Source organism: Mytilus californianus, unplaced genomic scaffold (assembly GCF_021869535.1).
Source record: "Mytilus californianus isolate M0D057914Y unplaced genomic scaffold, xbMytCali1.0.p SCAF_2, whole genome shotgun sequence".
NCBI lineage: Eukaryota > Metazoa > Mollusca > Bivalvia > Mytilida > Mytilidae > Mytilus > Mytilus californianus.
The window spans coordinates 1,929,036-1,942,927 of NW_026262668.1; the positions used below are offsets into that span (position 1 = coordinate 1,929,036).

The 13,892-nt window shown below is 31.0% G+C and overlaps 1 protein-coding gene across 4 annotated transcripts in view; it reads right to left on the reverse strand.

The window, feature by feature from the left end:
- The window catches only part of LOC127729063 (tax1-binding protein 1 homolog B-like), a 37,676-nt gene extending 29,837 nt beyond the window's left edge, over positions 1 to 7,839 (reverse strand). Inside the window, exons 1-2 of one of the 4 annotated variants that reach the window (XM_052236703.1) lie at positions 7,751 to 7,839; positions 1,896 to 1,951 (exon numbers count right to left, since the gene is read on the reverse strand). In XM_052236703.1, coding sequence (XP_052092663.1) covers positions 1,896 to 1,944 — 49 coding nt within the window. In that variant the 5' untranslated portion in view covers positions 1,945 to 1,951; positions 7,751 to 7,839. The other 3 variants (XM_052236704.1, XM_052236705.1, XM_052236706.1) reach the window with 3 other exon arrangements.
- Between the last annotated feature and the right edge of the window lie 6,053 nt (positions 7,840 to 13,892).

Consider the following 13,892-nt stretch of genomic DNA (forward strand, 5'->3'; position numbering starts at 1 on the left):
AAACAAAACAGACTACAAGCTTTATGTTAAACAAGAGTCCATAACAATCATAAGAAAGCTAAACTTTATCAATGAAATAATCTACATTCTAATCTGAAAAGCATACACTGAACATGTTTTTGTATAGCAATAAAAACTTATAACCTGATCGACTGGGAGGGAACTTGTTTCAAACTTATTTTATGATAAAACATATATGAAGGCCCTACTACTACTTTCAAAGTTATATACAAAATCTTGGGGCAAAAAATTTACAACTATAGTTTTTTTTTGTGTAACAGCACTGTAAATTATCAAAGTTGACTTTCACTTTCTGTTTCATTCTTAGAACTGACATTTTTTTCTTCAAATTTTGAACAACAAAAATTCATGGTTTAAAATAAAACCTACTTTGCTGAAAACTTAAAACTTAAATAAACATGATAAAGACACCAACACACCTTTACAAAGGAGAAAATATATATATACAAATGTACCTGTTAATTATATATATCCCAGAAATTCCTGGAAAGTTCAAAAGTCCTTCAATAATGTTATTTCATGTCCAATATTTAAACAAGGAAGTAATAATAGTTATTTAAACACTTACATACGTAGTAAACATTCAATGTACACATAACTGTGAACTTATTCATGCATTTGTATAGAGACTATTCAAGACATTACATAATCTTATCTACGGAACTATCTGAGTGCAAAAGAAATCAAACAGACCAAAATTATTTATTATGCTGCAATATTTATCATTATATTACGTTTAAAAAAAAGTGCTATATTGATTACCTTTTAAACAAAATTTTTGATCAAATTACAAATTGGAAGTTTAATAGAACATGTAAAGATGTAAATATAAAATATCTTCCTAAACTTGTTACACAAAACTCATAAATTCACCCCAATGAAACAATAAATCTATGATTTAGAGTCTATTTATGTAAATCAGTTCAACCTTATGGAGTCTTTCAAATTCAAGGAAATTGTGTGAAAATGAAACAAAACTACATTGTACTTATTTTTATAAAGGAAATCAATACTACAGTTTTTGGTAACCAAAGTGATGTCACTAAATTTCGAACCTGTTACATAAAGAAGTATTTTAATCATACATGACTTATCTTATCAATTGATAAACAAAATACAAACAAGCTAACAGAATAACAGATAATTATATATTTGAATATTATACAAGAACACATTACCTTTATTTATATTTGTAAATTTACAGTTTTAATAATACAATGTAAATAATTCAAACATTAGCAAACAGTCTTAGAACTGATAACATAAAAAACTGATATTTTATTGTGTCGTGAATGCATTTCATTTGATGGTAAAAATTCTGCCAATCCTTTTTTTTTTAGGTTTAGGGGGTTTTATAATGAATATTGCTTATTTGTAGAATCATCATTAAAAAAATAATTTGTAAGCATAAATTATATAAAAAAATTTTGTATATGTACTTCAATTGAATTCACAGCTGTTTTGACCAGCATTACTTATTGTCCACGCTTCCATAAGGGAGAAACAAAATATTGATTATGATAGTTTGAAATCAGAATTCAGCAGTGAAATTTTCACAGATAAAAACAGAATTGAGGTTATTTTTATTTAAATGTAATTTAAGTTTGGGCAGTTTTCATTGATTCCTAACAATAGAAATACTCCAGAATATTCAAACAAATTTTTTTGGTCACAATAACACAGAGGAATGAGAATCAACAATAAGTTGATATGGCCTAAGGATTAGATCATACACATGTCATGCATGTACTTGAATTTCAATTGGTTAGTAGTGTACATGTTGTACATTTGTGAAAGTTCTTGTAAGTGTTTGTACACAAATTGTGTGTGACAATGTCATTTAAGACAGTGTACTAGGCATATTTTATACTTACTTTGATCATTTTTGTCTACATCAGGCTCATCATCCATACCAAATCTCATTATTTATCTGAAAGCAAAAAATGCAAAAGCTCATTGTAATTCACTATTATTAACATTGTATTATTTACTAAAAGTAAGTACAACATTAACATCATAGAATTATTCAGAAATTTTTGCAATGTTTTTATTTTTGAGAATTTCTGTGGAATAGGTTTCGCTAAAAAAAAACTTGTCTTTTCACTTTTGATAGAATTATTTGTATGCAGCATTTTCTGAAATGGTAATAGGTAATTAGTCTCTTATTTGTGTCCTATCTGTTCTGTACAGGTATGAATCTCCATTATATATCGGAGCACTCCCATTTGGGATATAGGTTTAACATTTAACAAATATTTACATAGTGTGATGGGGTGCTAAAATTTAATAGTTTTATATACAGTATTTATAATTATGTGCTATTTACATCATTTATAGTTCTACCTAGTCCACTGTTCAAAAATTACAATAATCAATTTAATGCATGCAAAAATTTCTGAATTTATGGTACAACATGTAGTCTGAATCTGGTCAAAGGTACATGTACTCTGAACAGGGGGTGGCCGTGCATTACAAAACATGTTTTTCATAGGTTGACATAAAAGACGGAAAAGACTTTCGTTGGCATTTAGTTGCTGACATCATCATCGTTCCATCTCTGGTGAATATTTGTCTCATTTGCAATCACACCACATCTCCTTATTTTTATATTGATTTAACAGATTTCAGTTTTCCTGTACATACATGTATATTTGCCTATTTCTGTTTTAAGAAGGGAACACATGTACAATTGTACATAATAGAACAAAAGTACATGTATTAGTTGTAGCTCTATTTATTTATACACTGAATTATTTTACTTGAGGACCAGTTGAAAGAGATTCAACTAACAGAAAACAATCAAACTGACTTGTTCTAGTAAACAAATTATCTGTGAATCTTGTGAATTTTTCAGAACAATATACGTTCTAGGATACTGTGGATTCATTATGTTTCCTTGGATACCAGTTTTAGTGGTTTTCATGGTTATTAAAATATCAGGCTTTGGTTTAACAGCAATTTAGTTTTGAGCTTTAAAATGTCATATGTGTGTTTCTACATGTACTACCTCAAAAATTCTTGGAAACACGTTTGTGTTGCATTGAAAATTAGAAGTTGCATAAAAGTTTTTTTGTGATGCCATTTTTTCAAAGAAAATAGGAATAAAATGCTCAGAAAAAAACTTGTTCTGCATGTTATGTTTGAGAAGTGATAAATTATGCAAATTAAGTGAATAAATACCAATGACTTGGAGTACAATTTTTTTCTGTTTTAGGTAGAGAATTTTTTTTATTGAAGCCTTTGGCTTTTTCAGTTAATTATTATGGAAGACATAAAAACAAATTTAATTTTCATGATTTTATCATCAAACAGTTAAATTAATCAAAGTGATGGAAATCACTCATGGAAAGATTGGATGAGTAGTTTGAATAATATATAAGGTATGCTGTGGACAATAAAATAACATTAATATACATGTAGCACTATTGCTGACAATTGTATAACTGCAGGTCTAAGCACTTTATGTTTTATCTTTAGAAACAGAAGAAATGATCAAACAAAGATTCCTTCAATATCCTAGTACATTTAGAAGGACATGGGACCAACAGACTTGAAACTAAGATCTATATTTCTATATTGTCTCCAAAAATTAATCTAAAAAGGTTTTTTAGGGAGCATTTTGTAAGTTGAAACATAGGTATACTATTTTTCCCCTCTAAGAATTGCTTATTGGTTTTGAAAACAATTCTGATTGTTTGGCACTGAAAATTAAAAGTTGTAAAGTGTATTTTAATTCAATGTTTCATTTAATATTTTCCAGAAAACATCATTGAAAAAGTACTTTTGTAACATAAAAAAATAAAAAAAATTCTTCTATTGAAATGGGGATTAATTCTTAATTGCAAAAATACACTTCCTGTATTCAAATGACAAATACTGTTTAAAGACATTTGATGGGGAAGAATTTCCCGAAGAAACTAAAAAAAAATATCAGATTGCTCAGGTTAAGAGTTTTGAAATTTTACTCACAGTTTCAAGCCAATCACTGATAAGGTAAAGTTTTACCAGTTAAACCTTAATTATTGATAAATTACAGATGAGGATTGCACAGATTTATAAGGAAAATTTAGACCTTACTTGAATACATTTTTTATATCTAGATTTCATATTTGGTCTTTTCTTTTGGAAAAAAAAAAGATCTTGTGAATCCTTAATCCTTGATCTTTCAGACATAATTTATAGATTTACTTTATGTAGTGTAGATCAAAAGTAATAGGCAATGAATAAATCTATCAATTCAATATATAAACATTTGTGTATTCAATTATGAGGTCAAGTATTTGTGTATTGAGATGTATAATGAAGGGTCCATTTTATTATGTAAGACTAAGGATGATTAGTAATTTGGTCAATATGATTGGCATTTAAAGAGGTGGGACATTATAATTAAGACCCCACCTTGTCTCTGATTGTTCACTGATCATGGCAGTTGTCAATCATACTTGTATTGTATCATTACTCTTACCTAATTTAAATGACATGAATAGCCTGCAAATTGACAAAACTTGAAGAAATACATACTTCAATGAACTGATCCTAAGATATAACCCAAATTTTTCACAATTCATATGTGCAAATGTACACAGACATGAGAATTATAGGGAACTGTATTTCAATGTGTATTCATTTTGTACATTTAATAGCTAAACTGTGCTACTTCTTGTGTGGGAGGCCAGTGCCTTAGGAAAGAATAGTTCCAATTTTTCCAAAAAATAACTTAATGATCTTTGTTTCCCCGTAAGTCATATTTTGAACTTTTTGCAAAGGGAAGCAACAAATATGTAGGACAAATTGTATGTCAGGTTACAAGAGTGCAATTATTTGTTCACATTTTACCTGCAAGTTTTTAAACCCAAAATGGAAATCAGAATTATATTTATTCAAAGCTTATTCATTTAGGTATAAAAAGTCCAAAAAGTAAATTCATATTTTATTTTAAACACTTAGAAAATATTTTAAATTTATGTACAAAGCAGCAATAAAATAAAAATGCTTTTCCCATGTAGCAAAAATAAATAGATGTTTTTTCCATTGCATTTTAAATCAACTTTTACTGACATTATTGGAAAGAGGAACTAGTACTGCTACCCATTTTTCTAGTTTGTGTAGTCTTCGAGAAATTAAATATGGAACACCAATGGTATCCAATGGCAAATGCATTACGAATAATTGCCCTCTTGTAACTTATAAGGGCCATGTTTTGATGTGATAATTATGCAGGGATCTCCATGACCTGTTTTGTGTTTTATGATTTAAAATATCTTCCGCCACCGTTAAATTATCTTCCGCCATTGTCAAATGATCCCCGCCATTGTCAAATTTTGTTTTCTTTTCTCTAGCCGCCGCTATTTTTGTTAGCAATTATATTCAATTGCATGTAATTGCATAACCCTTGGGCTTTTAGTAATATTATCCAAAGGGTCCTCCTGATAACAGTTTTAAAGCCCTGCAGGATATCCAGCTAAAGATCGCTAATCACTTGTACAGGTAGATCGACACACCTGATAGGAGAACACTTTAGCAAGATAGACGATTGATTGCATTATTTTATTACGTTCCAGCAAATGCTAATGAAAATTTAGATAAAAAAAAAAAATTGTAAATCCAGTTACAAAGAAAACAAATGTAACAAGTAGAACACATGCTTCTATATAGACTTACACAATCAGCATCCTCCTGTTTAAACGAGTACAAAATAAAACGTAAAACAGACCTTAATTTCATGCCAAATAACACAGGTACAGCAATTATCGATAATGTTGAATCACTTTACCATGTTTACAATCTGAAGAAATTTCGTATTGTAATTCCTAATTCATTTTGTAGTTTACAATCAAATTGATACATCCGGTTTTCCAGTTTACATTCAGAACAGAAAGATGCATGTTGCATAGTATATTACTATGACATTTGCTGTTTAAAGTCATTAAAACCTTTTTAGTTGTACATGTAAACGTTTGCCCTCCAAATCTTTCTTCAGTGTTTTACAAAATGGGTACGAAACTTCTTCTTGTTGATGCTGCAAATAGTCAATGTGGGTTCATGACTTCTGAATTTGACAGTGAAAAAAAGATCCCTCCCCCGAATTTGAAGCCCTATTCATTACCAAAATAGCAAGAAAACGACTTGGGAACCTTAAGGACAACTTGTGGTCATTCTTGACAAAGGGGGAGCCATGCCGGCTTGGCATTGGAATTGTTACAAATGACAATTAATGATAATAGTTAATAATGGTTATTCTATAATGAAATAAATACAAGCATTCTGTGAGTATTGCATGGCAATACATAGTCCCCTACCATTTACAAATTCATTGTAAAGGAACAAAATTCTTACTTGATCTATAACTTGTCATGGTGTAAACTACATAAAAATATCAAGTCAAAATCTTCAAACATGACGAAATAAACTGTTGAAAACTGATTATTTAAGTGAATTTTCTATGTCTAAAGACCATAACTCTGCACAAAATTATCAGACTGGAACAAAATACCAACTTGATCTGTAACTTGTCATAAAACTATATACTAATTATCAAATCAATACCTTCAAGAATGACAAACAAACCTACCACTAAATTCTTCAAACAATTTACCAAAGAAAAGCCTTTTTTTTAAGGAAAAAAAACTAAAATGCCATTTTGTCTTCTAAAAAATTTGTTATTTCCCTTTGAACAGAAATCTACTTATTAATAAGTATTTCATCAAAAATTTAATTCTAGGGAAAGGGCTTTAACTGAACAAAGAGAAAAGCTAAAATAGTGAAAATTGAACTTGACCTGAATTTGTCATGATAAATCAATAAACCAAATATCAAATCAATATCTTCAAGCACGAAGACAAAAAAGTCTGGAAAACTGATTTGCTGGACTGACAGATGGACAGACAGACGGACGGAGTGCCAATCTTAAGTTCCCTTAGACTTCGTTTGTAGGGGACTAATAAGCAATATATCAGCCTGTTCACCATTCCTTACGATGACGCCACACCGTAGATGCGGGTTTTGTCATGTTGAAAGTTCCTCCATCGTTAAATTTTCATCCATGGAGATCCCCGATTATGTACATAAATTTATATTTTATTCTTTATCAAGTTAATTCTTAACTTTTGCAATAAATAAAACAATGTAGCCTTTTGCTCAGGGTAAATGAAAACCCAATCAATCAATCACAAATGTGTAATCTACTTGTAAACACCAAACATTAATTTGTCAGAACCTGAACATGTCTAATAACCCATGCTGATTCCACTTGCTTTAAATAGGTTAAGGGAAACAGTTTGACCTGGGGAGAACTGGTTTCCAAAATGCATAAAATTGTTATATCAGAAACAAAGAAATTATTCTAAAATGGACTCCTGTCTTTATATAATGATTAATGTTTGTATGATTCTTTTCCAGCATAATGTTTATAAATGTTAAATTTCTATCATCATAATCTGTTCCAAATTGCATCTCTTTCTTGGCAAATATCAAAACATGCTACTGTTGCAACACATGTGATCTTAAGTTATTGTCTTTCTTTGCAAAATAAATTTCATGGAAAAGGAATGTTTACTTTTTCTACAAATGGCTGAACAGCTGGCAACAAATAGGTCAATGTGTCAACACATTTTTTCCAACATGACAGAAAAAAAAAAGAATATCTTAATGTTCATTCTAGTTTCGTGTTATAAAACCCGATTTACATTATGTTGTGTTCATATGTTTTGTTAAAATCAGTTATAATTACCTTTGTCGCGAAAGTAGACAATATACGTGTTTTCTAGAATGACAAATAATGTTTTTGTTGTGACGAAAATGTCTATTTTAGGAAATGATGATCACGTGATTGAATATTAGGAGATTTGCTGTAAAGGGAGATAATCAAACTTTCGCATAAAAAAATACATCGGTTTCCTGAGGTGGATTTTACTTATACTATAGCAAAATGTAGATTTTATCATACTTTCAAAAATATATTAAAAGCATTGGTCATCGTGATATTTTTCAAGCTACAAGTCGTGCAAAATTTCTATTTTGCATAAATTATTCATGGAAAAACACTTTTGTGAATATTGCTACAAGTAAAAAATTATAAACATTCCTTAATAAATATTTTACCATTAGAGTTATCTCCCATTAAATGGCTTAGTTGAAAATAAACTTTTCACATATATCCATATTAAAATTTTGAACGCCAGACGCACGTTTTATAGATATAAGAAGATGTGGTATGAGTGCCAATGAGACAACTCTCCATCCAAGTTACAATTTGTAAAAGTAAACCATTATAGGTCAAACAAAAGTCTCATCAGTGTCGCTCGGATCAAAAAGTCACTGTGTAAAGGCCAAACAAACTTGATTCGAACAAAAACAAATATTTGGTATTTGTTAAAACAGCCTATAGATAATGCAATAAATTACTTATTTTTCTTTATTCAAATAAACAGTCTTACACATTAATTGCTGAATGCTCTAATGGTAAAGTGTTGAAAAAACCTGTGAAGCCAAACATTAATTATTCCTTGTGTAAATAGTGTATAGTGTTTTTATTATTGATGGTGGAACTGTTCTACATACATCATGTAAAGATCCACAAAAGAAGAAGCTTATCTGTCTCGATTGTGTACTACTTTTTTTAAATCCAAGATGCCGGTATACAGTTAATCTACCTTAATAGAACTGATATGATCAATCAGCATTTGTTGAAAAAAGTCAACTATGGGGAAGCTGGGATAGAAAGCTTTTCCGAACATCTTTTTTCTATTGTGAAGGAAAGAATAAAACAAATATAGGCCCACTAATAAAAAATAAAGATTCTACATCACAGGTCAGTTTTATGTTTTTGTCTGCAACTTACTTTCTTAAATTGTAATGCCATTTTCTAAATGATACAACACATAACAAGTAAAAATAAAATGAAAAGCACAGCTAGATCAAATTTGTTTTACAACCGATAACATTTGTTTAATCAAATGATAGCACGAGCACTTTTGTTTTATTGTCTTACACCTTCGTCATTGGTTTTGTTGAATCACATGGTCGCCTTTGCTTTAAGCAGCAGACCAAATTTGTTTTATAACCCGATCACATTTAATTAATCACATGCCGGATAGCCCGAGCGCCTCAGTTTTATCACCAGATCACATTTGTTTAATCACATGATAGCACAAGCACTTTTGTTTTATTGTCTTTGTTTTAAGCACCAGACCAAATTTGTTTTATTACCTGATCACATTTGTTTAATCACATGATAGCATGATCGCCATTGTTTTATCACCCGATCACATTTGTTTAATCACATGATATCACTAGCACTTTTGTTTTATTGTCTTGCACATTCGTCACTGCTTTTGTCGAGTCACATGGTCGCCTTTGTTTTTAGCACCAGACCAAATTTGTTCTTTAACCCGAGCACAGTTGTTAAATCCCATGATAGCACGATCGTCTTTGTTTTTATCACCCGATCATATTTGTTAAATCACACGATAGCACGAACACATTTGTTTTTATCATCCAATCATATTTGTTTTATTGTTTTATCACATTCGTTATTGTTTTTGTTGAATCACATGGTCGCCTTTGTTTTTAGCACTAGACCACATTTTTTTTATTACCCGATCACAGTCGTTTAATCACATGATAACACGATCACTTTTGTTTGATCATGCACTCGATCACATTATTTAATCACAAGATAGCATGAACACATCTGTTTTTTTTCACCCAATTACATGTTTAAAGTCACATTTGTTTTACTGTCTTATTACTTTTGTCATTGATTGTTGATTCACATGGTCGCCTTTGTTTTAGCACATGACCAAATTTATTTCATTACCCGATCACATTTGTTTAATCACACGATAGCACGATCGCCTTTGTTTTATCACCTGATCACATTTGTTTAATCACATGATAGCACGATCGACTTTGTTTTATCACCCGATCATATTTGTTTAATCACATGATAGCACGATTGCCTTTGTTTTATAACCTGATCACATTTGTTTAATCACATAATAGCACGATTGATTTTGTTTTATCACCCGATCACATTTGTTTAATCACATAATAGCACGATCGACTTTGTTTTATCACCCGATCACATTTGTTTAATCACATAATAGCACGATTGATTTTGTTTTATCATCCGATCACATTTGTTTAATCACATAATAGCACGATCGACTTTGTTTTATCACCCGATCACATTTGTTTAATCACATAATAGCACGATCGATTTTGTTTTATCACCCGATCACATTTGTTTAATCACATAATAGCAGTATCGACTTTGTTTTATCACCCTGTCACATTTGTTTAATCACATAATAGCACGATCGACTTTGTTTTATCACCCAATCACATTTGTTTAATCACATAATAGCACGATCGATTTGGTTTTATCACCCGATCACATTTGTTTAATCACATAATAGCACGATCGACTTTGTTTTATTGTCTTTGTCTTTAGCATCAGACCAAATTTGTTAAATACTCGATCACATTTGTTTAATCGCACGATAGCACGATCGTCTTTCTTTCATCACCCGATCATATTTGTTTAATCACATGATAGCACGATTGCCTTTGTTTTATAACCCGATCACATTTGTTTAATCACATAAAAGTACGATTGATTTTGTTTTATCACCCGATCACATTTGTTAAATCACATAATAGCACGATCGACTTTGTTTTATCACCCGATCACATTTGTTTTATCACATAATAGCACGATCGATTTTGTTTTATCACCCGATCACATTTGTTTAATCACATAATAGCACGATCGACTCTGATTTATCACCCGATCACATTTGTTTTATCACATGATAGCACGATCATCTTTGTTTTATCACCCGACCACATTTGTTTAATCACATAATAGCACGATCGACTTTGTTTTATAACCTGATCACACTTGTTTAATCACATAATAGCACGATTGATTTTGTTTTATCACCCGATCACATTTGTTTAATCACATAATAGCACGATCGACTTTGTTTTATCACCCGATCATATTTGTTTAATCACATGATAGCACGATTGCCTTTGTTTTATAACCTGATCACATTTGTTTAATCACATAATAGCACGATCGACTTTGTTTTATCACCCAATCACATTTGTTTAATCACATAATAGCACGATCGATTTGGTTTTATCACCCGATCACATTTGTTTAATCACATAATAGCACGATCGACTTTGTTTTATTGTCTTTGTCTTTAGCATCAGACCAAATTTGTTAAATACTCGATCACATTTGTTTAATCGCACGATAGCACGATCGTCTTTCTTTCATCACCCGATCATATTTGTTTAATCACATGATAGCACGATTGCCTTTGTTTTATAACCTGATCACATTTGTTTAATCACATAAAAGTACGATTGATTTTGTTTTATCACCCGATCACATTTGTTAAATCACATAATAGCACGATCGACTTTGTTTTATCACCCGATCACATTTGTTTTATCACATAATAGCACGATCGATTTTGTTTTATCACCCGATCACATTTGTTTAATCACATAATAGCACGATCGACTCTGATTTATCACCCGATCACATTTGTTTTATCACATGATAGCACGATCATCTTTGTTTTATCACCCGACCACATTTGTTTAATCACATAATAGCACGATCGACTTTGTTTTATAACCTGATCACACTTGTTTAATCACATAATAGCACGATTGATTTTGTTTTATCACCCGATCACATTTGTTTAATCACATAATAGCACGATCGACTTTGTTTTATCACCCGATCATATTTGTTTAATCACATGATAGCACGATTGCCTTTGTTTTATAACCTGATCACATTTGTTTAATCACATAATAGCACGATTGATTTTATTTTATCACCCGATCACATTTGTTTAATCACATAATAGCACGATCGACTTTGTTTTATCACCCGATCACATTTGTTTAATCACATAATAGCACGATCGATTTTGTTTTATCACCCGATCACATTTGTTTAATCACATAATAGCACGATCGACTTTGTTTTATTGTCTTTGTCTTTAGCACCAGACCAAATTTGTTAAATACTCGATCACATTTGTTTAATCGCACGATAGCACGATCGTCTTTCTTTCATCACCCGATCATATTTGTTTAATCACATGATAGCACGATTGCCTTTGTTTTATAACCCGATCACATTTGTTTAATCACATAATAGCACGATTGATTTTGTTTTATCACCCGATCATATTTGTTTAATCACATACTAGCACGATCGACTTTGTTTTATCACCCGATCACATTTGTTTAATCACATAATAGCACGATCGATTTTGTTTTATCATCCGATCACATTTGTTTAATCACATAATAGCACGATCGACTTTGTTTTATCACCCAGTCACATTTGTTCAATCACATAATAGCATGATCGATTTGGTTTTATCACCCGATCACATTTGTTTAATCACATGATAGCACGATCGCCTTTGTTTTATTACCAGATCATATTTTTTTAATCACAAGATAGCATGAGCTCATATGTTTTTCAACCAATTACATGTTTAAATTGACATTTGTTTTATTGTCTTATAACATTTGTCATTGTTTGTTAATTTATATGGTCGCCTTTGTTTTAAGCACAAGACCAAATTTGTTTCATTACCCGATCACATTTGTTTAATCACACAATAGCACGATCGCCTTTGTTTTATCACCCGATCACATTTGTTTAATCACAAGATAGACCTAGCACTTTTGTTTTATAGTCTTAAACATTCGTGATTGTTTTTTTTTAATCATATGGTCGCCTTTCTTTTAAGAATCCACACCAAATTTGTTTTCTTATCCGATTACATTTCTTTAATCACATGCTAGCACGAGCACGTTTTTTTTTATTGTCTTACACATTCGTCATTGTTTATATTGAATCACATGGTCGCCTTTGTTATAGCACCAGACCAAATTTGTTTAATTACTCGATCACATTTGTATAGTCACACGATAGCACGATCGTCTTTCTTTCATCACCCGATCATATTTGTTTAATCACATGATATAGCACGATCGCCTTTGTTTTATCACCCGATCACATTTGTTTAATCAGATGATAGCACGAGCACTTTTGCTCTATTGTCTTTGTCTTTTTAGCACCAGACCAAATTTGTTTTATTTCCCGATCACATTTCTTTAATCACATGATAGCACGATCGCCTTTGTTTTATCATCCGATCACATTTGTTTAATTTCATGATAGCACGATCGACTTTGTTTTATCATCCTATCACATTTGTTTAATCACATGATATAGCACGATCGCCTTTGTTTTATCACCCGATCACATTTCTTTAATCACATAATAGCACGAGCACTTTTGCTCTATTGTCTTTGTTTTTGCACCAGACCAAATTTGTTTTATTTCCCGATCATATTTGTTTAATCACATGATAGCGCGATCGCCTTTGTTTTATCATCCGATCACATTTGTTTAATCACATGATAGCACGATCGACTTTGTTTTATCATCCGATCACATTTGTTTAAACACATGATAGCACGATCGACTTTGTTTTATCATCCGATCACATTTGTTTAAACACATGATATAGCACGATCGCCTTCGTTTTATCACCCGATCACATTTCTTTAATCACATGATAGCACGAACACTTTTGCTGCATTGACTTTTTAAGCATCAGACTTTGTTTTATCATCCGATCACATTTGTTTAATCACATGATAGCACGATCGCCTTTGTTTTATCATCCGATCACATTTGTTTAATCACATGATAGCACGATCGACTTTGTTTTATCATCCGATCACATTTGTTTAAACACATGATAGCACGATCGCCTTTCTTTTATCACCCGATCATATTTTTTATCGCATGATAGCAC